This window comes from Mus caroli, unplaced genomic scaffold (assembly GCF_978045245.1).
Source record: "Mus caroli unplaced genomic scaffold, Mus_caroli_1 scaffold_17, whole genome shotgun sequence".
NCBI classification, from domain to species: Eukaryota; Metazoa; Chordata; class Mammalia; order Rodentia; family Muridae; genus Mus; species Mus caroli.
Window position 1 is genome coordinate 74093533 of NW_028227272.1, and position 27551 is coordinate 74121083.

Here is a 27551-nt window from a genome sequence, read left to right on the forward strand (position 1 = left end):
AGAGCAGAAGCTAGAAGCCTCCCACTCAGTGGCTGGCCCGTAATCTGAGGTTTGAGTCTTTATTCTCAGAAAACCTGAAGACTTGTTTTTTCTACTGGTCATTTTAAAGTTTGCTGGCCGCAGCCACCTTTGAGGGGACACTGACCTGTGAGTTCCTTTTCTTTGTACTAACCTGAATTTTCTTTATTTTGGAAACTGAGTTGACAGACGCAGTGGCTGACTAAAGAGTCACTCAACTGTTAGTGCAATCCTTTTCCTGCCGTAGTCTGTATTGCTTTTTATCTTATCATTATCTTATCATTGAGTATTTCATGTGAGCATAACTGGAGTTTAAGCACAGAGTCTTCATTTTTCACATCATTGCTAATGACTGAGAGGAGAAAAATCTGGAAAAGACAGTAGCTATTGAATTTCCAAGACCAGTTTTTATTCCTGTCTCTGCATGTGCTAATTTCTTGAAGAGACTTCAGGGAGCTTCCATGAGAATAACTTCGTGGGGAAGAGAGCACATGCTAAGCTTATGAACTGGAGGCATTTAGAAACCAATATTTTGTCTAACAAGGGCACAGTGAACAATTTACCCACCCCCTCTGCCGCTAGCCATTCCCACTTTTGCATTCTCAGCAGTTATACCGATGTTAACTAAGGTGTCTTTAAGTTACTGGGGAGCTGACTGGGGCCACCCTGCTAGATGTGAGCAGTGAAGAGAGAGAGACTTTTCTAGTGATAATTGCCCCTAGCCCTTGAGTACCCAAGACCAGCATAGTCTACACTGGTAGACTATAAACCCTGAGAGCTAGGGCTTATTGAACCCAAAGGCTTTAAACCCAACGGTTTTTTTTTTTTTTTCTTAATTTTAAAAATGCAGGTTGGAGGCCTGCAGTTCTGGTTTAAGCACGAGTGGCTCCAACATTTGACAGCTGCTGTAAGCCTTCGTTTTCAGCTGCAGTGAGCGGAACAAGCAGACACCAGAAGGCAGTGCCTGCCAGTGTGAGAACTCTCGGGCGGGCTGTGCATGGTGGGTCCTCAGGCCCCGAATAGGCTCCCGCTACAGCACCGAGACCTATGGTCTTGGGACCCTTGGATCTTGACTGCTGGTAGTGTTACAGCCCTCGGGCTCCCGGTGTTGGGATTCTTGGCTCCTAAAGCTTCCATCTCCTTGGAATCCCGCCAGTGAGCAGCGACTGCACTGCGGCTTGTCTTGGCCTCTTCTGCTCACTTAGTTTCTGTCCCTGGCTGCTCTCTGGGACTCTGCAGCCGACCTTCTCGTGCTGCCGCCACATTGTGTTAGCGGCTCAAAGAGAACCACTGCTCCGAGAACTCCAGCCCTGTTAAGGGCTCTCAAGCCACACCAGCTGGTAGCACCAGAGAGGGACTCACTCAGGAAGGCAGCCGGGAAGCCTAGTTGTTATCTGCTGGCCCTCTGTAGCAAGGTGTCCGCCCCACTGTGTTTCCTGCAAGTGCAAGTTGACATCTGTGTTAATCAAGCTGTCTGCTTATGATTCCTCCCTGGTTTGAATGAAAATGGCTCTGGGGTCAGTGCCTGAGTTAACAGAAGGCTAGTTTTTCAGAGAGTGCTGCTTTCCGAGGCTAGGGCAGACTGGGGTGCTCATACCTGGAGCAGGTCTGCAGCAGTGGCTGTATTGGTCACACTGCAGCTGTTGTCGTATTCTCAGAGTAATCGTAAAAAGCATAGGAAAGCTGGGCTGCTGTGACGTCATCTCTCTGGTTTCTAAGAGCCAAGGCTTCTTGAGACTGATAACCCTAAGGGAGGCTTCTGCCTTTCTGGTCTCTTCTCTGTAGTTTTACTCATTCAAAGAGCATCAGATGGATATTTACAGCAGAGATGTAACCAAGTAAAGCTTAACACAGAACTACGAGTCCTACAAGCATGTTCCTATCCATACTTAGTAATACTTAACCAGTGTCTATTGCCTTTCTCTTCTGGCTCCCGTATTCCCCATAGGTAGGTTCCAGGGGTGATTCCACTTTTGTCTGAAACATTAAGAAAAAAGCCTGGCATTCCCTAGTCTACTGGTGAAGTAAAGGATTTGTACTGAAACCGACTTGCTTCCTTATCCTGGAACTGCTATATTTTGCAGTTGTAGAAAAGCAGGATGTCATTGGGCAGTGGAAATAAAGGAGACAGCTTGAAGGTGTGTGTGCATTTTGGCATCTTCGCTTATTGATTTTTGTGGCGTCCACAAACCACCAAATCTACTGAATTCTGTTTTGCTCTTTGGCCCAGCGGTGGGAACAAACAGAAGCCGCTATGTTCTGCTCTATAGCACCTAAGAAATCCATACAGAGGAGGCCACTGGGACTCAATAATAGGCTCCAGAAATAGGAAATTGGAGCGAGTCCACCTTGCATGTGAACTTGCTAGGGCAGCAGAGGTTCCTATGCAGGATGCTTGGAGTGAGGAGAAGAAAGAGTTTATCAGAGACTAATTTGGGAAGTGTGAAGTGCAGGTAACTGAGTTACCTGCCTTGCTGCTTCATCAAAACATAAGGCACAGGGTGGGGGGTTCTTTTGGCTCACAGCATTCAGAGGTTCAGTTCATCATGGCAGAGGAGGTCTGATGACAAGGAGAGGAGTTGATTGGTCACATGTGTCCACAGTCAGAAAGCGGAGAAGACGTTATGCCCAGCTTCCTGTCTCGTTCTTAGATTTAGTCTAAGACCCTAACCCATGGAATGGTGCCCACTGCCCATTTAGGGTGAGGCTTTCCACCTCATTTAAGTTAATATGGAAAATCTTTCGCCGGCATCCCAGATTTAGTTTCCATGGTGATTCTAAAGCCAGTCAGGCTGACAGAAAAGATAACTCTCACAGGAAGGAAGGTCCAGGCCTTACCAGACTAACCAGGATCATGATCACAGCAGAAATATCAGCAATATGGACAGAGCTACAGAAGATGAGAGCACAGCTTGTGGGCTAATGACAAAGAGGACAGCATTGCAACCAGGCGACTTCTCCTGGAGTTTTCTCTGTTGTACCCCCCCACCCCCATCCCCAATCTCTTCTCTATTTCTTGTCAGTTTAGCTAAGAACCTTGTCTGTGGCTTTTTTTCTCACCTCCTTCCCCTTTTCCAGTATCTCCACCCCCTTATCTCCTCTTTTCTTCACTCCCAGTCAAAATTTGTGAATCATGAATCATGGTAGAACAGGGCTCTTTGGCAGTGTATCAGATTGACTGCTCATAAAAAAAAAAAAAAGAAAAAGAAAACCCTGAACATTTATGATATACAGCAAAAGTCCTCTGCGTGATTTCTCTGCATTTCTTAATGAACTCTGCGTCGGCCAACTAGTACCATAAAAATCACCTTAGTATTCGGTTGCATACCAAGACGGTGCTATCATGATCACTGATTTACAGGCAGGCTGAATGGCTCTTTTCTACATCTGCCCCATTTGGCAGGGGGGTGGGTGGGCTTAAGTGGGCTCCCCGAATCTTCTAGTGAGGCATCTGTGGAACCATAAGGCACTTCCAACCCTCTAAATACATCCCATTTCTGCTTGTGTGTTGCCCTCGATCGTACCGCTGATGAATGTCTACCTTCTTTGCCACAGGGAAATAGGTCTTTAGAGGAAGGAAGGAAGGAAGAAGTACCACCGAGGTGTTTATGTACTGTTCGGGATGTGCCCTTCCTAGCATCTTTGTATTGCATTTGTTATTAAAATAAAAGGGCGTTTACCTTGTTCATACTGCATCTAGGTTGATTTGCATAGTCATTTGAGGCACATTTTTCCTGGAATCAGTCTCTGGTGGGATGTTGGTCTTTATAGTGTTCCATGCATATTTGGTCATCTTGTTAACATTAATGTGTGACAACCGCTTTCTTGGTTCAAGGACATGAACATTTTTACAAAATATCTAAATTTCCTTGGGATGTTCAATAATTTTTCTGAGATGCATGATTAAATAATTTGCCACTGAAAAAAATAATGAAAAGAGAATATTGAGGTTGTAGGCCCTGTACATTGCAAATAGGCTTGTGGCATTTTCTTAGCATGTTATAGTTACTAAACTAAGTTTTACATTATAGAAAAGAGTCCTGTATGTTTTTTTAAAATATATACTTAATTTCTAATCTTTGGTATTGATTCCACTGTCAGTTTTACTCCAGTTTTTCAAATACAAATCAATAGGAGAGGTTTAAAGAGAAATATGATTTTTCTTATTGCAACCTGTAGATTGTCAGTTTGATGCTTTCATGAAGCCTCTGTGTACTTCGTGGCCTTTACATTCTTTTCTTTTGTATCTTAACATCTATTGTATTATTAGGTGCTGCCGTCTTGGTTCCTTAATAAGATTTTTATGGAAATGAAGTTCTTAGATGGCATGAGTAATCCACCACTGCCCAACAGTATTTGATGTAGTGCTTCTTCTCTTTGCTGATTTTTCTCTTTTCTTTGAAAGAATTCATACATCTCTGATTTCACTTTTATAATGGATTTTGCTTACCAGAAAATTATTTTCTGAACTCCTGAATGGGTGAGTGGCTTGACACTTTAATCTGCACAGACCTTAAGCAGAAGAAGTCTTTTTTTGTTTGGTTGGTTGGGTTTTGTTTTGTTTTGTTTTGTTGTTTTTTTTGAGACAGGGTTTCTCTGTGTAGCCCTGGCTGTCCTGGAACTCACTCTCTAGACCAGGCTGGCCTTGAACTCAGAAATCCGCCTGCCTCTGTCTCCCGAGTGCTGGGGTTAAAGTCATGTGCCACCACTGCTCGGCAAGCAGAAGAAGTCTTAAAGAGCTTTTTAATGTCAGGCTGGGTTTTCTAGAACTCTTATGGGAAATTAGATTTGGAGATATTAATGCAAAGAACTTCCATGGCTTTTATTTTTTATCTTTATTTTTTTTTTAACTGAAGCATCTGAGAATCACCTCTGGGTGCCGTACACTTTACCAGTCTGTCACTTAAACATTTCACGGGTATTTTCTAAGGAAAAATGATGTTCCCCTACTATAATCCAATTCAGGAACATGACTAATATGTTGTCATCCACTGAGCAGCTCCCTTTGCTTCTCCAGTCACCGCCACTGACACTCTGCAGGGCACCCAGCTAGCCTCTCTTGTTGCATTGTGGGGCAGTACTTCTGGATTTCCCTTCTGGAAGAGACTCACTTTTTGCTTTTGGTGGTCTAGACATCTTAATGATGACCGAACAACTCACTTGCTCTGGATTGCTTGCTTGAGGTTGTCTGATCAGTCTTCAAGATTAAATTCAGGTTTTGTACTTGTGTCAAACCTGCACAGCTCCAGGCTGCAGTGTGTCAGCAGGTGCATACTGCCATTTTTGTCTTGTCACCAGTCATAGTAACTTAGATGTCCTGGTTAAGGAGGGGGCTTGCTAGTTTCCAGTACAGAGCTACTTTTTCTCTTTATTCATTGTGGATTGAAATTTTGTAAATACTCCTTTTCTCAGCATACTCTCGCCCAGTAGTTAATTAAGACTACCCACAAATTCCCATCAGAGTTGGTAAAGGGTAAGGGATAAACCATTTTGAAGTAATAAATCAGGAGACCCATATTATTGTAGCAATGAGGCTTGCTTTCTGTCTTACTTTTTCTGTACTTTAGTTCATAGTGCTGTTCCACAGTTTGAGAGGATCAGGTTTTAAGAAATAAAATAGAAGGACATCCAGTGGGAATTGCTAATAGAAGATCTTTGCAGGCATTGGTAGTAGAATCTTGTGCTGTTCAGGTTATGAAATTCCCTAGTCTCACAGACGGTGGAGGGAAGTGACTGAAGTGGACCAGACCAGTTCTACTGAGGCTGCTTTATGGCAGTGAGATTGGAGGATCAGGGGGTCTTCTTGTCATTGGCTGCATCCTTGGACCCTGAGATGTACTTGCTGGTTTCCTAGGCAGCCTGTGACATACATGCACATCTCCTAACCATCCCAGGAGGTGTGCCCAGCTCAAACAGGTTCAAATTCTTGGGGAGGCATAATCTTGAGACGATGAAGACAGGCTGAAAACTGTGAGCTCTGAAGCTGCTTGGGAAACTGTGGAAGCTGAGGATGAAAAACGAGAGTCCAGGCGTGGTGGCACTTACCTCTAATCCCAGGTGGATGCCTGGGAGTTCAAGGTCTGCCCTGGTCTTCACCGAGTTCCAGGTCAACCAAGGCTACACAGTAATGCCCTGTCTTAAAGAAGCCAGCTGTGGAGAAATGCGAGAGTCGCAGCTGGGCTCCCTGATGCGAGGTGTCTTTCCTTGTTCAAAAGAGTGGTGTTTTTATTGTGTGTCTTCCAAGGCTTACCTCTTCTCTTCTCTCCTCTTTCTTTTTCTCTTTTTTCTTAGAAAAAAAAATAGGTTCATTGTTCCTACTGTAATAATTCTGATTTCTTTTCTGCCCTCTAGCACCAGCAGACATTTTTGAATCAGCTGAGAGAAATTACTGGGATTAATGATGCCCAGATACTCCAACAAGCCCTGAAGGTATGGCCTTAACTTACAGCTTACATCTGCGGCGTACTTTTCTCACTCTTGTGTACTGTATTAGTTAAACCATATATTTGTAGAGACAGGAAAGCAGTCTCTTAAAGCGAGAGCCTCATTTTGTGAGTTGCAATTGTAAACAAGTAATCCCTGCTACCTTGGAGTGATGTGTAGCCCCTCTATAGCAGATACTTTCCTGCAGAATGGTAGGGCGTAATTTCAGTGCTCATGAATAATGCTTTTCAACCATGATTTAGTATATGACTGCGGTTCAGTGTATGGGTTAAAATACAATGTGAAGAAGGAACACAAATTAGAGAAGCAATAGGGTCCACAGCTTACCTCTTTTTCTTTCTGAGACTGAGAAATATATATTGCTTTCAGCTATCATGTGGCTCATGATAACTTTATTTAGGTAAGCATGCCGTAAGGATATTCTACCTCAAATTTCAGTAGCGTGTGCATCAAAGCCAATGTGCCATTTGGTTGTATCCTAGATACACTCTCATTTCCTTATGGAGCTGCTCAGATGAGTCAAATCCCATGGCTTGCTCACAGGGAGAAGGATCAAGCCAATGAAGTATATGCTTGAAATAGAAGTGAAGTTTGAGCTCATTTGTATGGAACATTTTTATCACCGTAGTCACAGGCATAGACCGGAGCCTTTGTAACTCATCCATGAGAAAAAAAAGTCAAAACTGTCCCTGACTCTGAGCTAGAGAGCTTTAATTTCCAGAGATAGTTTACCATTTTAAAGTTGTTGATGGTTATAAGCAAATATCAGCAATGATAGCAACAACCTGCGTTTCAGTTCTTCGTGTGGGTTTGTTCATTTAGTCTTATATTTCCAAGAGACAAATACGTCCATTTCCCCACTTTGAAGATGAGGAAACCTGAACCGTTAAGTAACCCACCGCAAATCACACAGCGGCGTGTGGAGAGGCTTTAACAGAAGCTGCAGCAGCCATCGGCCGGTGCCTGACTAAGGCTGTGTCTGATGCTCTGGTGGGAGCTTTGCTTTGTCCTGTTTGCCAGATGGATGCTGGCAGGTGTTTATGCAGAGCTGTGCATCTTGTCGTTGGAGGAAGCACTGTGTATTCCCTCAGCTCTTAGGAGCATGTCTTTCTTTCATTCTGATAAATACGTGACCAACCCATTCCAAGTCTATTTCCAGAAAATGCCTTTCCCAGGAGATCGCTGAGGATGGAGGGTGAGGGTGAGGGTGAGGGTGTAGCCCATCACTTTGCTATTGTGTATTTGGAGGAAACCCCCTCCCTGTTTTACATTTGAGAAGTATAGTTCAATTAAGTTTTGTCCATATTCCTTTAGTGTAAGCGGTTTTTTTCTTCACAAACTTATATTTCAAGTTTGGTGATAGAGTAAATAGGACATTTAAACCCCAACTGATAGCCTTTCTGATTTCTCAAGGGATTTAGTAATGAATTGATTCGCTTACCAGCATACCAAGAAGTCCCATGTGTTGGGAACCACAGCTACTGTCTTCATCACTGTAATCTTAACATGCTACTAGCTACTTCCCTTAACCCTGCCCAAATACTTGACAAACAGAACTTGGATGGCTGGAGAAGTGGCTCAAGGCCATGAGCATTGGCTGCTCTTGCATAGGACTGCATTTTGGTTCCTAATACATCATTGGCTTTCTCCATCTCTACTGGGTCAGATCCCCTCTCTGGCCTCTGCAGGCACTGCACTCCTGTACACATAAACACACCTACACAGACACACATACACACACACACACACACACACACACACACACACACACATCGCTTTCAAAAGGCCAAGAGAGGAGGAAGGATTCCTTTTGGCTGAGTTTACGAGTGCTGTCTCATGGTGGGGGTTCACCGTGGCAGGAGCATGAGGGTGCCTGCTCACACCTCAGCAGACCTGAAAGCAGAGCTGGGAGACCCTCCCCGTCCACACTTCACTGTGTTTACACAGTCTGACTCCTGAGAAAGTCACTCAGCTTCCCCAATGTTGCCATCAGCTGGGTACTGCTCTTCCAACTCAGGAGCCTGTGAATTACGTTTGAGATCCAAACCATAACAAGAATCTATACTTAGTCATACAGGCTGAATAGCCACCAGGTTGTAAAATCCCTGCTGTGTTTGGGTTGAAGCGCTTAGCAGGTTTCTTGACACACAGTAAATTCTTCCTCAGTCTCAGCTGCAGTTCCTTTGGTGAGCCGTGTACTTGCCTAACAGTGGATCTTGGAAGAGTCACTCGGTCTCATAATGTACATAAAGGCATCTCACAGTGAAGCTGTGTTTTTGCCTTCCCACCACCCTCTCCTCAACTCCCTGCTAGAATGAGTCTGGGGCAGGAATTGCTTCTTCATTCTTTTGGCTGTTGGTTATTTTGCAATTATCTTCATCCCAGAATTCTCTCTTCTCCTCAATAGGTTAGCAGGGATTCGTCAGACTTTGCTTCTATAGTTTTCTTTTTAATTCATTTAATTCATTTAATTTAAGCCAGCACAAGCTTTTTAACATGAACATCATACGATGTCCAAAGTGCTCTACTGCCTTTAAAAACAAAACAAAACAAACAAACAAAGAAACCTGTGAGGTGTTTACATTGTAGCTTCTGATACAGAGATGACTTGATCAATCTCTGAGTTCGTTGTGCTGTCTCAGTTAGCTGCCTTGGGATAGTGTTACATTTTACCTATCATTAGTCCTTTCGAGATTCTGAAGACAAAACTGAGCAACCCTCCCTCCTCTCCTTGCTTTTTCCAATTCTATATGAACATTTGCATATTTTGGTTAGCTGTGCTTTTGATGAGCAGTGACGTGTGTGCGTGTTTGTGTGTGTGTGTGCGCGCGCGCGCGCGTGCCTGCGTATGCGGACATGTGCATAGTTGTCATCTTGATGGCAATAACTATTTCTGCCTAGCAATTCTCCCTGCCTCTCCATCCTATGAATCCTTGGCATTTTGCTCCAGTTTGTTCTAGCTGTGTGTCCAGTATCCGTGTGAGAGAAGCTGTATTTTAGTTTTTCGAGACAGGGTTTCTCTGTGTAGCCCAGCTGTCCTGGAACTCACTCTGTAGACCAGGCTGGCCTCGAACTCAGAGATCCACCTGCCTCTGCCTCCCAAGTGCTGGGATTAAAGGCGTGCGCCACCACGCCCGGCTGGAGAAGCTGTATTTTAATTAGACACTTTTCACTCTTATGGAACACACCCCCGGGGGTGGGGGTTGGACACGACAATCTAGATTACTCATTTGTTTCACTTTGGAAGCTCATGATTTGACTTTTCTAAATGGATAAGAAAGTAATAGAAAACTAAGAAAATAGACAATTGATTTTAGGACTGTATTAGATGTCTTAATAATGAATATCATAATTTATGGATAATGAAATATTACTATTAAGTTAGAGTTGTATTAAAATAATTTCAAATCAAAATGATTTTGCCACAAAACATTATGGATAAAATTATGCACATTTTGTGTGATTATATATCATTATTCGAAATTCATTGCGTGTTCCTTTATTGATATTTGAAGGATAGTAACGGAAACTTGGAATTAGCAGTAGCCTTCCTCACTGCAAAGAATGCCAAGACGCCTCCACAGGAGGAGACAGGTTATTACCAGACAGCGCTTCCAGGCAACGACAGGTACATCAGCGTGGGAAGCCAGGCAGATGCAAGTAAGTTTTTCTTCTCAATGTTTTATTGATACGAATTAAACTTTTTTGGTTGACAATGTAATAGTTTTACTCATTAAGCGAGGTGAAGCATAACTACAAAAATAAATGAATGTAAATTTTTATTAGTGACATAGTTTTTCTAGGTTAAAGACAAATAATTTTATTTATGTTATCTATTATGTTTTAAATATCTCATGTAGTCTACATGCCTTTGAAATATGAAAGAACTGTGTGAATCATATTCATATAAAGTATGGAATTTTAGGAGGGCAGTCATTTGCATTTTTCAGCTTTCAGTAGAAGCTGAGTATTGCTTTGAGACTATGTTTATATTATATGAGAATATGTTTAATATATTATAAAACTTTCCTCCCTCACTCCACATTGACAATAAAGATCTGAAGAGAAGCTCTTCATGTTGTAATCAAGATCCTTCATTATCCGAAATGAAAGGCACAGTAAAAGCTTGAGCGAGTTGTTGGGAGACCCCATCCACTCTCATGTGCACCTCAGTGAAGACACATGAAAGAGTCACCCTTTGACTCTCACACTTAAGTCAAGGTGCATGAGAGACTTTGCCCAAGGCTCTAGCCTATCCTGATCATGTGCATATTGTCATGGTGCACTCACAGTTTCCAGTGTATGCTCATATTCCCAAAGCCTTGCTATGGTTCATTAACTGTGCTTGAACTGGTGGTGTGGCTAAAGTATGTGCTTGACCATGGTTTTATTATTAGGCTCCCCAAAGCACAAAGCTGGTGTATATAAAATATAGGCATTTATTCTCATGCGTTCTAGATTGGAGACACGAGATCACTAGCATGTTTGAGGAGCACTTCTAGTTTCATTCTGAGGCTGTAATAATTAGGAACGCAGCAGGAGAGCCCATCTCTCACTTCCTTTCCATGCAGCTAACAGGCGATAGGAGCCGTGCTGCTTGCATGAGTGAGGTGCTCTGGCTTATGTCAAGTTCCGGACAGACTGAGGGTTTGCCCCACTTCATCTCTGTTTCTCTGCTTCTCCCCTTCCTTTACACTCTGACAATGACACAACCTGAGTTGAAGTTCTCAGCACCCACACCCGGAGCCACTTTCTCTCTCAGGGTGAGCTCTTGCTGTTCTTACAGTTAGGAAGCATCTTCAACCTTTCTCTCTCTATATAGGTTATTTTCATCTTAAAGAGTTCAGCAGCTACCTGGTCAAGAACGTTTTCCCTGTCCTCTTGCTTGGAACAACTGTGTTTCCTGCATCCAGGGTGTCCTTCATTTGGAAATCACTTGGACGAACAGTGGTGCTACTACATTTTGCGTAGAAAAATCTCAAGACTAAGAAAAGGAATAAACTTGAGAAACTTATCAATTTTAGAAGAGACAGAGAGGAGGAGAGAAGATAGGGTTCTAAGTATGGGAAGGCTGTGTGGTGGAGACTAGTATCCAGTTCTATGGGGCCAAAAGGAGCTAATTACTTAGTTTTTAAAAAAGAAAAAAAAATGGAAGGAAGAGAAAAACATCTGGTTTTGACTAAAGGCAATACTTAGAGATGCAAGCTGGCAGGTAGTCCAGTTCCGTGCTGTAATTGGGGAGGTAAGATTTTTAGAAGGAGACTTGTGTACTCTTGCTGTTAATGTTATGTTTATGAAACAAAGCTCAATGGACAAAGGGGCAAAAGTGGAATCCTGAGACTGCCATAAATAATGGAAGGCTTATTTGCTGTGCAAGAGGAGAAAGTACTACGTAAGCCGAGCAGTAACACCTGTTCAAGACATTTGTCAAGGGCCAGTGCAAACGCTGTGGGACACCAATGGTGACCTGCATAGGTTCCCTTAGAGAGAACACAGCCCACATTCACAAGGCTGAATGCTCCTGATAAAGCACCTACTCCATGCCCCACTGCATATGTATAACCCTAGAAAAATATTGTGTGACTTGGAGTAAAAGATAGGTGATTGAAGTTTCTGGTTACACCTCAGCTGGTTATCATTTTGAATGCCTTGTTTGCACTGTGGTTTCATTATAAAACGCATGTGTTAAGCTGGAAGCTCACTTGGTAGTGTGGCCATTGCCTAGACTTGAGACCACTGAGACTCAGACTTGTTGAAATTTAATGGTGTGCTTGCAAAATGACCCTAGTAGCAATGTTCGTTTGTACTCTGTTTTGTAAACGTATTGAAAGCATAGCTCTTATTAGGAAATAGTCTTAATTCAGTGAACTTAGTGAGATTTTGAGCTACGTAGAGAGATGCTTACGTTTGACTCTGAATTTATTGCTGAGAAATGAAGGGTCTTTGTGTGTCTGTGTGTCTGTGTCTGTGTGTCTATTTATGGAGTGGAAGCTTATGCATGAAAGAAAAGATGCACGACTGGAAATTGTTCCAAATGAGAGCCTAAGTGCAGACTTCTCTGAGTGAGGAATTTCTCAGGCATTGATGTGGACTGAACTGCTTCATTCTTGAGCATGTTCTCAATTTTCTTTGCAGTACATTGGTGTCTGAAACTCTCCCATAGTTTGTTTTAAATATGGAGGTTTTATTTTCAGTAAATTATTACTTTCTTCCTTCTCCTTAGCCAAAGCTTGAGTGTAAATCAAGTCATGTTCCCAGCCTACTGGCCTCAGTACTGGCAAACATTTTTTTTTACTCTGTATTAAATACTCCTAAGTTCAATGCATATGCTACTGCCTTGATACCAGTGCACATATAACCACGTGCGCTCTAGTCCCTCCTTTAGAGAAGAAGAAACTGTGATGCTTTCAGCCAGCTCACTTGGTGCTAGTATTGAGTTTTTAGTTATGCATCTTTTGACAAACAAAGGCAATTCGAAGTTATCTTCCTTGGTATGAAGAACAATTATATTTGGGCCCATTTCTGTTATACTGAAGAATTAATTTACCTTTTCAATTCTTTTAAAAGTGGACCCATCTCATAGTTCTAGTTTTACCTTTTATATTTGAGTGAAAAAATTATAATTTCAAGGACACTTATACTCTGAACTTCAGAGTTACTGAACTGGGTGCCCATTGGTAGCATTTGCTATTGTAATTTAAAACTGCGGTGTGTTCTGGGAAAAGGCTCAAGTTATTTGCCATATAATTAGCAAAAACTCTAGACCTATTCATAACTTGGATAATCCTGACCCACGTTAGCATGCACAATGTCAAAGGAATGCCTCCAGCTTCTAGCTTACATTGGGAATGAAATTCCATGAGATCATGGCAGTATCATCTACTGCTGCAGAGTATACTGCACTGGTATGGGGGACTGAGTTTGAAATCCCCAAATCCACATACAAAGCTTGTGTAATTCCAGTGCTGTGGAAGGCAGAGACAAGAGGATCACTGGTCCTTGTTGGCTTCCAGCCTAGATCAGTTTAATGATAGACCCTGTCTTAGGGACTAGCCTGGGATGGAATTGGCGAGTATACCTGACATGTGCCTCTGACCCTCCCACATATACAACTAAATTAGACTAAACCACAGTGCACAGTATTGGCTATTATAATTGTACGTAAAAGTCCAAAGAGTAACTGTCATGGTTTTGGGTCTTGGCACATACTGTCTTAGCCATGACTTTTACAAAGGGTTTTGCCCAGTTTGAAATTTAATACTGACACTTTTATACCACAACTATTAAATTGTTTAAACTTTTTATAAACAGGACAAAAACAGTATATGTCCACCAGAGCAAGATGTACCACAGTTGAGTAATCAAAATGTGGATCAAAAGATAAGAGGGATTTGGGTAGGTAATCATTACGTAGAAAGTAATTTGGCTTTATTTACCCTTAGAGAAACTGACACAATACATTGACACAGGTTCTAATTAAGTACCATACTAGACTCTTCAAACACTTGAATTGCTGTAGGTGCCCTCCCTTTATACAAGCTGAACTGTGTACCCTGGAACTTAGGGAACTGTCCGTTGCTTGGCCAAGGTTGCTTCTAGCTTAGATGGTGGTGGGAGCAGAGTTTGTATTCTCACCTCTAAGGACACTTACCTTTTCCCATTCCTCACAGTTTTAAAAAAAGCCACTTTAGGTAGGAGAACAAGAAATCCATTCAATGGAAGTTACAACTCTTGTCTAGAAGTTTCTGGTGCATGAAACTACACTGGCTCTTCACCAACAGCCAAAGTTAGGGATAGATTAGGATGGTCTGAAGATGTAGCTGATTAGCTCCACCAGCGTGCTTAGAGCCAGTTAGGTATATTCTAATAGATGTGGACTGTGGAATGGCCTGGATAACTTTCTAAATTCATTGCATTCTGTTTCAAGTGCAGCTTTTGTTTTCTAGGCTGGTACAGTACTCAAGCATTACAGTACATTACCGTAGGGAAGAACTGGAGAGTGTATGTCTTTTTATATGAAAGTATTTTTGTAAATGTATTGCTTTTTCTGTCCTCTTTGTAGAAAATGGGAACATATACTCATATCTTATTATCGTCACTACACATAGCCCACTTTTAAAATTCTGTTTCATATTTGGGTGTTAAATTTCATGTGTTTTTGGTACATATATACAGATTTTCAATAATTTTGGGGACCTTTGTAAGCCGTTGAAAGATACAATGTCTGCTTATGGAGGGTAGTGAGGAAGGGGAGTTCGAGGTCTCAGAAGTTGACAAAGAACAGAATTGCTGGGCCAGGATGGCGACATGGGTGTGGCTGTGGTTGGGACCAGGAGCTGCTATTTTAGGCTCTGTCCTCAGAGAAGGCTTCTTGGGTGAGGTGACATTTGAACAGAGACCTGAGGGAGGTGAGGAAGGGAGTCACAGGGCCGTGTGAGGAAAGTGAATGCCAGCCCAGGCTGTGACAAAATTGGGTTTGGCTCACGGGATGAACAGTGACAGCAGGTGCTGAAGCTGGACTTGGGAGATTCCCTGAAGTCTCATCTGTGCTCTTACATGCCTTCCCGTCTTAGAGGGCTCCCGTCCTTGGGGTTCCCCGAAAAGAAGCTGTGCAATGTACAGTTCTGGATTTGCATTCCAACTTGTTGCTTCAACTCTCCTCAGATTCATTTTTCTTTCTTCCCTCTCAGTCCTTGGGATGAAACCCCAGGCCTTAGCACATGTGAGGCAGCCTTCTAATAGCCTTTGTATCACTCAGGTCTCCTCAAGTTCCTTCCCAGCTGTCCACCTGGAGCCTAGGAGTCATTATTGGTGACAAATATAAAATTCATTTATCACACAAAATACAACATTCCTCTGGACTTAACTTTATGTAGATAAAGACATAATGAAAACATTCATTTCTCCTTTTCAGATTAAAATCTATGCATTGTCATTCAACTAGACTTTGGGTTAAATGATGTACTTGTAAACAAACTTAATTTTTTGTTTTGTTTTGTTTTTTTCGAGACAGGGTTTCTCTGTGTAGCCCTGGCTGTCCTGGAACTCACTTTGTAGACCAGGCTGGCCTCGACCTCAGAAATCCGCCTGCCTCTGCCTCCCGAGTGCTGGGATTAAAGTTGTGCGCCACCAAGCCCAGCTACAAACTTAATTTTTAAAATGTATTTTCATGATGAAGTGAATTACAAACCATTCAAGGACTGAACGTGTGTGTAAAATCCCATAGGATACATGTATTTGGGACACAGGGAAACATATATGTATACATAATATGTATATCAATTTCATGGTAATTTCTTAGAGAGTAAACATTTATAAGTGTGAGGATCATGTGCTGTACTTGTGACTTATGAAATTATTTTAATTTAGACAATCTTACAAATGTGTGTACCTCCTCGGAAGATGATATAATCTACTGAAGTGGTATCCAACCAGCCTGTCTACTAAGTAGCCTTGTCCTCACAGTGAGAGTGCAGGGACAGTAGGTAGCTAAAGGGTTTGCACTATTTCTCTGAAATCTTACCATGGCACACACATAAGGGTATAGTGTGCTGGTATTTACATGGATTTTCCCCCCAAGGCTATTAATTTTAAACTTACTTCTGCCAATTACCAATTGTTTATAGCCAAATTAGTTCTGAGCTCTTTTTTTCTAAACATACGGAAAATGCTAGTTTTCATTCTACAACTGTTAGCTCTAGCATTTAATATACTTGCTGTTCTACTAATTCCTGAAAAGGAAGTTCAGTGAGGCTCAAGACTGGATTTCTCAGCTGTTCTTCAGTATATGCCAGAATTCAAAAGAAGTTGGCTTCGATGCCAGTGAAGGAGTAGGTGTGCTAGCAAGAGCAAGAACAAGCAGGCAGAAGGAGTAGGCTTCCTTCTTCCATGTCTGTTATAATAGGCTGCCGGCAGAAGGTGTGGCCCAGATTAAAGATGAGTCATTCCATCTCAAAGTGGATCTTCTCGATTCAAATGATTTAATTAAGAAAAATAAAAATCCTCACAGGTGTCCCCAGCCTCTTTGATTTGTTTTACTTAATTCCAGATGTAGTAATGTTGATAACCAAAAATAGCCATCACAAAAGGAAAAAAAAACTATGCATGAATTATAGAAAAAATTGTATTTTACTTACTAATTTCTTATTAAATAAAATGATACTTTTATCTAGATAATTCGGTATGTACTTAGGTCATAAAATTCATTATGACCACAGTGTTAGAAAACCATGGGAGAAGACAAGCAGCTTTATGGAGAATAATGGGAACACCATGAAGAATATTGTAATTACAGTGGCTTTACAAATGAGAACTTTTCCTTTGCTGGAAGAAAATGTTTCAGTAAAGGCCTGATGGTATCTGATCTCAGCTAACCCTTTCCATCATTAAAATGTTCTCTTGCCTAATACCAGGCGAGGCAGGCTCCAGTTCCCGTCTGGGTTACAGTTGTTCCTATTTGTCCAACTCCTGGAGGATTAGAGATGTGGTGATAGAGAAGGGTAGCAGGAGGCACTGAGCGAGGTCCTGGGAGCTCAGGCAGTTTTTGCCTTTGATACCAGTGGAAGGAACAAGTGTCTTTTGTTTGTGATGCTGTCGGGGCAAGGCAGACAGTATGCATGTGTGTAGATAAGAATGAGAAAGCAGGACACACTGGGTTAGGCCACAGTGTGGAGGACATGAGCGTCGATCAAGAGCTGCTGCCTTGCTGCCATGTTCTGGCCTCATCACAGAGGTGCCTGGCACATAGGGCTTGTAGCAACGTTTGCTGACATTCATCAGGTGACTACACTTTATCTTTTCTCAACTCAGTTGTAAAAGCCAGATTACACAAGCTCACACCCTATCCAGCCAAAAGTATTGGAGGACATGTTTGTATTTAATAACAAGGCACACTTTTGATCTCAGGACTCCTATAAACTCACAAATTTATGGTACACTTCCAAGTGCTTTTGTTGAAATAAACTATTTTCTGAGTTATAACTTAAAATTCAGAGAAGCTTAGAAAATTAATTTTTACCCAAACAGCAACCTATTATGTTTATATAAACATTTTGTATAAAGTATATTTCTGAAACAAATTAGTGGAAGGGCACGTGCTTTCCTCTGTTGAAAGTGTTTCTATGTGTGGTGTGAGAGAAGAGCTGGGATCTCAGATCGGGTTGGAGGGACTGCATTCTGCACTCTTTATGTGAGGAAAGTCTGGTTTTATGCAGATGTTCATTTGGAAAAGGGAAGGGGTTTAACTGACTATTCAAATAGTAACGGATATTTTGTTTACTATCCCAAAACTCGGTGGTTCTTAATTTTTGAAGGGTGAGTTGTGGTGCGAATCCACAGTCACACTGATGTCTGTGATACTCATTAATTGCTTTCCCTCTGGTGCTGTTCTATATTAAAATCTACCACTACCTTCCTACTTGAATGGATCTCTTACCCATACATGATTCTGTAAGACTGAGTTGATAATTGCACTTCTGTCTGTATTATGAGAGACTGCTATGTTAAAATACCAAATTTTTAGCAGGTTATGAACTGGCATTAGCAGAAAAGCCTTTAGATTCTGAGACACTATCAGAATTATACTAATTGAAACATATTTTTGTTTCAAAATTCTGAGCTTGGATGAAAGTTTCTTCTCAGTTATTAACAACAGTTAAAGTTACTGTGTGTGATGGGGGAAATTGAAGTTTGGCATTCATACTTTGTAGTATGTCATTTGTTCTTTCAACTAAAAATGGTATGAAGCATACTAAGTTCACAACTCCAGCGTTGGACAGGCCCTTAGAGGAGGCTTTGACATACGTGCTCTGTGAATTTTTAGTCATTAACAATTTAAGAACCTTGTAAATTAAGACTCAATGTTTAGTAAAATTACCTTTTTTTTGGATCAAAGTTATAACTCTTAAGAGAAGCTGATTTTTCTAAAAGAATCAATTGTGTTTATTTATAACCCAATAAAGGGAATTTCACATTGGTTCTGGTCTGGTGCTGTGATTTGTGTTAAGATGCAATCCTTTGCTCCTATCATTCTGCGTCAGCAATGCAAATATCAACAAGAGCAGATGGATTACACATCCATATTATTATGATCATAGTCTTTACCGTCAGGACTCCTCATCTCTTCTTGAAAGTGTCTGTTCGGATGAATAGGTCACGCCTGAAGCATTGATTGTGGGGAAAGAGGGATGTGAGAAATGAAAGACTCAGACTTGGAGCCTGTGTGCCACTCTTATCCTTACACTTATGGGATAGGTCTAACGGTGCTGTCCTTTCTGATGGCTTACTTTTGTGTTAATTCAACTACAATTCATAGATCATGAAGAGTACATGTGTAAGTTAGTGCCTTTCTAAGTAGTCTTCTAGTCCGTTAGCCATGAAACCGCCAATATGGTCTATACTTTTAGAGAAGGAATTTAGTCCAAGTGACCTAAAAACATCTTGCATGCAATTGAGGGAGGGGTCTTGTGCTCGGCTTTAGGTAGTGACTGCAGATCATTGCAGGACTGACCCTCGAAGTGTTTCTAAGTCCTTTGCCACACCAGGAGAACAACCTGTAGGGTGGCTCAGATCAAGTGCATACTTCTTACTATATAGCTTTGGCTTAGTGAATAGAAAGCTCGATGCTTAACCTCCGCGTGGCTCCAACTGGATATTGGAATGCTAAGAAAATACTGGTTTCACGCTATGAGTGAGCTTTATACAGGTAGACATTGGCTACTGGAGTGCTACTATAGAGCAACATCTACACATCCATTAAAGATTGGAAAAAGCAGCAGCAATAAGATCATGGTCACTCTGTTGCTTCTACCTCCATAGTCTCCTGTTAGTAATGGTATTGATGTGACCTGAATTCTATTCATAATCTTCTTCACAAGTGAATATGGAAGACAGGTTTGTTTGTTTTGTGAGGGAAACACAATAGAAGTATGGGGGAATGGAATCCATGCACTAATTGATCCTGCTCCTAGAGCTTGACTTTCTACTTTCCTATTTCAAATTTATTTCCTCTCCGTCACTCTCCGGGTTCTAGTCATTTTGGCTCTTGCTTTGTGATGCATTTCATACCACCTAGAACCCCCACCCGCACCCCTTTGTTTCCATTATTGAGTCTGGACTGGGAAGCTTGACCTTCTTATAGCTCTGCTGTCTTATAGCTCTGGCCTCTTATAGCTCCATCTTCTTTATAGCGCCATTCTCCACATAGCTCCTCTTTACAGCCACAGCCTCCTTAGCTGTGTCCTGAGGACCATGTGCTCAGTCATGTGAAACCAGGTACTTGATGGCATGTGAGAGGTCCCATCATTCCAGGTACTGTACCCAGGTACAGTGACTCTGTACTGTATGCTTCACCTATCTTTCCAGCTGTGATTAAATGTGTTGTAGTACAACTTACTGTATTTTATGAGGTTTCATTGTATATGAGGTCATTTAAAGAACCCTTTCCACAGCAACTATGTCTAATATTTTAAAAGTTCTTGTGTGCTCCTCTTGGAGAAAAAGTGGTAGGTAACAATAAAAAGAGATTTTTGTAATTGTTAAAATGCAGTGATTAAAATTAAGGCAGCTTTTCCCATTTTTTCCTCTTCTTTTTCTTGTGTAATATTTTAAACACACTTAAGGTTTAAGGAATATGAGTATATATTATGTCCAAAACATGAAAACAATTCTGATTACCCATTCTTTTTCTCATTGGACTGATTCATTTTACTGCTTAAATTGTAATAGCAGTATCCATCATCAGCGTCGTCTCTGTCAAGGAAACTGACCAGTACACATTACAGAGCTGCACTGAGCATATTTTACTGAAGTTGATAAAAGCTGCAGGTTTTATTCATTGGATGTAGAAGTAGAACTTCTAATATTCAAGTTCTCTTAAGAAATGGGGGAGACAGCCAGGGCTACACAGAGGAACCCTGTCTCGAAAAACCAAAAAAAAAAAAAAAAAAAAAAAAAGAAAGAAAGAAAAAAAAAAAGAAATGGGGGAAATATGTTCATTTGCATATGTCTGTGTAAGTAAAATTCTTGTTTTCAATGAAAAAGGAAGGATTTATGCCCTAACGTAATCACACGGTACTGAAGTGTAAAGAATGAAGTGGCAGCGCCTTATAGCTCCCTCTCCTACATTGCATAGTTAATCAACAAATACCAAGGCTTTTCTAGATTTTCTAGAAGAAACTGAAGTTACCGAGAGTAGTTGATAGTAGCTATGTTTGCATTGTTAAGGATATATACATACTTACAAAATTAGACAATTAACTTGCTTCTGGCTTTTAGCCTGCCAAGGCTTGTTATGCATGAAGTCTCTGTGATAGGGGTTCATTTTATTTGTTTGACTTAACTTTGAGAAAGATAATTTTCTTTTCAGATGTAATTGATCTCACTGGAGATGACAAAGATGATCTTCAGAGAGCGATTGCTTTGAGTTTGGCGGAATCAAACAGGGCATTCAGGGAGACTGGCATAACCGATGAAGAGCAGGCCATCAGTAGGTAAGAACAGTTTGTACCAAGCCTGAGTGTGTGAATACTTCTATATTCCAGAAAAAAAGATAAACTTTAACTTTAAGATCAATAAGGCCGGGTGTGGTGGCTCACGCCTTTAATCCCAGCACTCACAACCAAGGCAGAGGCAGGTGGATTTCTGAGTTCGAGGCCAGCCTGGTCTACAGAGTAAGTTCCAGGACAGCCAGGGCTACACAGAGAAACCCTGTCTCAAAAAAAAAAAAAAAAAAAAATCAATAAGATATACTTTATTCTGAATAAATCATTAACATGTGCCTGTGTTCTTTCTATGCTTTATGTAATAAAACATCATTTGGTTCTGAAACTTTATTTTGTAATTGTGAAACATAATTTTGTCACAAATTTATTTTTTATAATTTTTTTTGTTTCCTTCTGTAGTTGGTTGAATCTACTTTCCAGTTCACTTTTAGAAATGTAGTAAATGAGTTGAGGTTTTTGCTTTTTTGGACATATGGTATGTAATTATGTTGGGTAGTGATACTCTTTAATGCCTCTGTATGCACGTAAGCCGTGGTCATGTGTATCTGTGTACGGAGGCTAAAGGCAGCTATGAGTGTGGTTCTCTTTGTGATGAGACAGTCTCTCCCTGGGACCTTGGGTTCAGCAATGTGATGTGGGAGATACGTTATAAAATAAAGGTTATACTTGCCAAAAAAATGTAATGAAAACTGCACATAAACTTTTGTTTATATTAGCATATTAATATGAAACTATCTAGAATTTTATATCCCAGATTATTATCTATAATTCTGTGTCATGTGTTTTCTTGCTTTGGTTGTGAACTTAGTTTTTGTCCTGAAAATGTCTGCATGTTTATTGGGTTCATATTTACATTGCCTCCATGCAAATGCATATTACTAGGGTATGCTTTTTCTTTCCACTTGGAATCCCTGCTGCTTCTTTACATGTTTATTTCATGAAAATTTTGAGACAGGGTCTGATTGTGTATCCAATGTTGGCTCGAACTTCTCCGACCTCTCCTTATGAGTGTGTATATCTGAGTGACAGTCTCTGTCTGTCTGTTTGTCTGTTTATCACCTATCTATGTATTGGGGAACTGAGGGTGAAAACCATGCCACTGAGCATGTCAGTACTTCCTCTTACCAACGAAATGACACTATCCTTGCAGCCCCTGTCAGTGTTTTCTAACTAATACAATATTGAAGTTACAAACTGGTTGGCTTTGGGATAGTTCTAAGAAAGGGGTGAATAGACAATTTCATCAGAATGCGATTACAAAAACCTAGATGTCATGTCTTAGGTTAACAACAGCTCCAGCCCTTGATGCAGGCAAGAGACAAACCTGAGACTTCCAGGCTGCCAGACTACTGTGGCATTCCTTTTACAGCATGCCGTGTAATGAGTTGGGGTACTATAAACTGATGGGCATGTAGTAGTAGCATATTGAAAGTATAAACGTGGTGTCGTAGATGCTGAGTGCTGAGAGCATAGTTGCTCCAGCTGTCTATAATTGCAGTTGCTGTAGTTTTAAGGACTGGAAGTACAGTAAGTTTGTTTATACTGTATCATCACACAAACATGCCTAGTGTTAGGCTGTAACACAGGGGTTACAAGGCCACTAGGCAAAGGAAATTTCATCTGTATTGTACTCTCTTAGAACCACAGTGGCATATGTAGACTAATCTTCACCACACATGCGTGCGTGGGTGCGTGTGCGTGTGTGTGTGTCTGTGTTTAGGTAATTGTGATTATATTGCTAGCCTCATTGAGACATTATATTTGAATCTTCTTAGGAAATAATCTTTACTTCACTTGATGTATTGGCCACTGTCATGTTCTTAATCACATCCAATGGCTACTCGAGCAATGTCATTTTCACATATCACTTCATTGAACATATTAGAGATGTTTAACAAATCCATCGAATGCTGCTGCTTCGAGGGGTCTGTAATAGCGTAGCTCTTTTTCAACACCATGTTTTCATTTCTTAAGAGTTCTTGAAGCCAGCATAGCAGAAAATAAAGCATGCTTGAAGAGAACGCCTATAGAAGTTTGGAGGGATTCTCGAAACCCCTATGACAGAAAAAGACAAGAGAAAGCTCCAGTCGGTCTGAAGAACGTCGGCAACACCTGCTGGTTTAGTGCAGTTATTCAGGTAAGGGTGAAGCTCTGACTCTCAGTCAGGGGGCCTGAGGAGCATCAGGGGTGGGCGTGATGTTTCTTGTTACATTTCAAGTAGAAACTCAGGTAGGGTTTTCATAGATGTGGCATAAAGTAGTTTGATTTTAGTATCCCCTAGACTGTCTTGTCTTTAAAATTCCCAGTGTGCCTTTTGTTGTTGTCCTTTTTTTGTTTGTGTTTGTCTTTATTTCCTGTTCTTTGTTTTAGACTGGTTCTTGTTCTATAGTGCAGACTAGCCTAGAACATAAAACCTGCTACTTCAGCTTTGGAGTGCAGGGGTTATAGGTATGAGATATTACATCTGGCTAAAGAAAGATTTCATTGTTTTAAAAAGATTTTTTTTTTTTAATTTAATTTTCAAACAAGATCTTTCTATTTAGCCCAGGCTGGCCTCAGTACTAAGGTTACAGGTGCATAGCACGATACCTGCCATGAAGCTTCCAATATGTGCAACATAAGTTATTTCCTTCCGGTTATATAAGATTAATTTCTACTGGCTTCTTGCTGTTAGGAATTGGTGCAGTTTTATTGATCCCGAAGAGGTAGAAAGAAGATAATTGTGTTGGTATCTCTCTGAAAGTATAGAGAATAATTATAAGTTGGTATCTCTCTGAAAGTATAGAGAATAATTATAAGTTGGTATCTCTCTGAAAGTATAGAGAATAATTATAACCAAGGTAGGAAATTAGAGTTCACTTTTTGTCACTCAGATCAGGCTTATTTATATATAAGGGAAATAGTCATATTTTTTACATGACTACATGTTTACATAATTACAAATTGATTCTTTAAAGAGGCATTTTGTTTGAAGCTGGTGTTGATGTACAAATATATTACTGGACATATGTGAGAATTCTAAAAAGAATAAACATTGATAAATCAAGATTAACACATTTTATTTTTACCATAGAAAATTCTTGTGGTATGTTTTGTTAGCTTTCTCCAAAATAGGAGATGTCTGTAAATACACATACCCATTATCTTCTCAACAAGGAATAATTTTTTTTTGTAATATTTTTAGTGTGATCTCTGATTTCTAACTTCTTATGTAGTAATGATGATTGCCATAATTCTTTCATTCTCTGTTGGCATGAGTAGTTTAATTTCAAATTTACGGGAATATTCTCTAGATATTTTGTTAGGTTTCATAGGAGAGTTAGAATGGTTTGTCTTACTATTCCTAATAAGAATCACTGGGCCTATGCTATGTGCCCTTTGGTTTTGTTGCTCTAAAGACTATTTTGCAGCTTCCCGAGTCTGTTTTGTTTTTATGATTGCTTCCGCTTGCACACAGTGTCAGAAGTATTTCACACCGTTCATTTTCTGCTAGTTTGTCTGTCATTGCTAGGCGACTCATCTGTGATTTTAATGTTTTTTGTTTTTCTTTCTTTCTTTTCAACAAAGTGTAGTATAGGTTTCAAGCCCCACCCCCTTTGCTTGTGACACACGAGCAATTTAAGTAGATTCCCTTTGGTTTTCTGGACTTAACGCCTCATTCTCATTGTGCTGGAATAGACACTGATAAAGAAAATGGCTCATCACTTGCTTTTCTAATGCATTAATAGTCTAAGAAATATCTGGATATCTATGCATGTTTAGCAATTCTTTGACAATAGGCTGCATTCTGAAATTTTCATTCATGTGTGTCCAAAGCAATAACATTTACTTGATCCTCTGGAGTCCTGTAGACATTACAAGCTGTTTAGGATAGGATAGTCTTTAAGATGGCTTCTCTTCTCTTGTCTAGCAGTGGCATAGTTTAGAAGAACAGATGTAAAGCTGTGGTCTGAGTGTTTCTGAAAGTGCTGGCCTGCCTGCCTGCCTTCTACACAGCACTGTGCACACTAATGCTCGTGACTCCGTGGTCAGGCCATTTTCACTGAGACGGTCAAGGGGATGAAGTCCTCCAAGCAGCATTCGTTAGCTAGATAAATGCTGTTCACTTCTGACAATATTCATGGGAAATTTCCATTTATTCCCATTTGAAGTAATAAATTAACAGAGACAAGGAAACTCTATCTTTCCTATTCTTTTCCTATTTTAGTTTAATGTGACAAAGAAACCATCCACCTACCCTAAGTTCACTAGACAATCAAGGTTGTGTGTGTGTGTGTGTAAAGGGAATGCACTGGAAAAAAGTGACTCATTTTTCCTTCATAGAAAGTAGTAATTTTATTAGTTTTAATATTTTATTTGAGTTTAGTAGTGACTATACCCACGATAGCAAGTTAGCTACTGAAGAATATTTGATTTCTCTAGCAGAAGCCTAAACTCCCCATACAGATAACTTTCCACCTTTAGAAGGTTAGGTTGTCACAACCTAATAGAAGTGACTTTTAGGAAAAATATAAGTCTTCACGTTGGAAATCTGTGTAGGTAGTAAATGCCACAAGTTCACGTAAGGTTGTATTTTTAACTGTATTTCAAAGTTCACCATTATTTTGAGGGGCTTTTTATTTTGATGTTTAGGAATTTTAATCTTTAATTTTTCTTTTTCTGATATTGCTTAATTCTTAGGTGTGAGCTGAGATGTCATTACTTACTTATAAATATAACTCTCAGTTAAAATTGCCTCCACTAACATTCAAAGCTCTTATTGGAATTCACAAAGTCCGTGGGAATTCCTTCAAACTGATAAGTGCTCCGCAGTTTCAGTTCCCAACATCTCAGGGTTGGAGCTCACTCAGCTTGCAGAGTTATGTGAGAAGATGAAGGTGGATGTGTCCCCTCTGCAGAGCAGCACACAGCAGCCGCTGCTTCCCGGGTGATAGGCCCTTTAACAGGCTAGGAAACGGAACCGGCCAGCTACAAGTCCCTCCTTAGGAAATGTTTATAAAATGTAGAGAACAGTTTCTTTTACACCCACTCCAAAGGAAGTTCAAAGCACAGCACTTGGGTTCTCATTGTTCATTGGCAGTGTCCTCACAATTCCGCACGAGTAGTTCATATCTCCCTCCACCTTAAGCTTTTCCATAGCGTTCTTCTTCTACTGTTTCTCAAGACCGCCATCTTGGTGTCCCCTTAGACAGAGCGTGCTATTGTTGCAAATCTCTGTAGTCTTGAAACATCCCAGCAAGTCCCTGCTGAGCACCCGTCTTCCACTCTGTTTGTGGAGGGTCCCGATGTTCGCCCTTTTCTCCTTGGATGTCCTGCACGTCTGAAAGCTCGGCTTTCCCGTTTTCTCCTTGCTGCTTCATTGCCTTACTCTTGCTACTACGTCCAAAACCTTTTATTTGTTTAAACTCTGGCGTTAAACTTCTTCCTTTCTGCTTCGGTTCTGACCTGAGGCTCTTTTCCTTTCCTCTCTGATCCATGCTCCTCCTGCCACCCATTTAGTCCACAGTGATCCACCTCATGTAAGACGAGGTGCCCTTCCTTCTTTGCCCTGTAGCATGCGTCAAGCCATGCGTATTCTGTGAGTATTTATTAAATGTATGGAAAAACAACATAGGCACAATGCTCCTGGGCTCCCATTTTTTTCAAATGGCCCACTCAGACGAATCATTAGAGTTTAGTACTTAGAGCCATCCTGGGTGGCATGCAAGATCCCTTTTCAGAGGAACAAAAATAACAAGAATAGAAAATGAATTCTTTTATGTGCTCATAATATGTAATTAAAACATCTTTGCTGGAAGCTGGGGGATGGTAGCTCATGCCCTTAATTCTAGCACTGGGAGGCAGAGGCAGGCAGATCTGTTGAGGTCAAGGCCACTCTTTTGGCTATAATTAGAGTTCCAGGACAGCTAGGGCTATACAGTAAAAAAAATCAAAACCAAAGCAAAACAGAACAGCAATAAAACAACAAAAACCACCCACAACAATAACACAACTTGCCTGGGCATTGGTTGTACAGGGCTTTATCTCAGCACTCTGCAGGCAGAAACATGTGGATCTCTTTGAATTCAAATGCAGCCTGTCTCAGACCAGCCAGGGCTATGCACTACAAACTTCCACAAAACAAAAACAAAGAAGGAATCAAGGAAAGAGGAGGGAGGTTGCAAGTCGTGACAGACAGATCCACAGATCCCGTCTGGTGTCCTATAGGTTCTGCTAGAAAGTGCTTTTGGCCATTTGTCATTAGCTTTCCAGGGCTTCTATTTGCCCAGCTCCTGGTTTTTCTTTCATTCTGTTGTTGTTTTTGTTGTTTTGTTTTATTTTTGTCTTTGTGTTTTTAGACAAGTGGTGAATCAGGTTTACCAAAATTTATCTACTTAAAATAATTTGTAATCATTGATTTGTGATGCTACTTTTATGCTCTATAAAGTAATTCAATTTATATCTCCTAAAAGTTAAAACATTGTTGCTGATCGTGTCAGTTTATATGCTATATCAAATGTGACTCAGAAAGAAGTACACTTACACTGTATTCCCTGAAACGCTCATTCAAAATTATTTTTAAATGAGAATATTATTTTAGAATATATA

At 40.6% G+C, this 27551-nt stretch overlaps 1 protein-coding gene across 2 annotated transcripts in view; it reads left to right on the top strand.

Moving 5' to 3' along the window:
- The window catches only part of Usp25 (ubiquitin specific peptidase 25), a 108710-nt gene that overhangs the window by 16748 nt on the left and 64411 nt on the right, over positions 1-27551 (top strand). For both annotated transcript variants that reach the window (XM_085832213.1, XM_085832214.1), the window contains exons 2-5: positions 6370-6447; positions 9978-10122; positions 20828-20951; positions 22938-23100. In XM_085832213.1, the coding sequence (XP_085688339.1) occupies positions 6370-6447; positions 9978-10122; positions 20828-20951; positions 22938-23100 (510 nt within the window). The remainder of the gene's footprint in view (positions 1-6369; positions 6448-9977; positions 10123-20827; positions 20952-22937; positions 23101-27551) is intronic.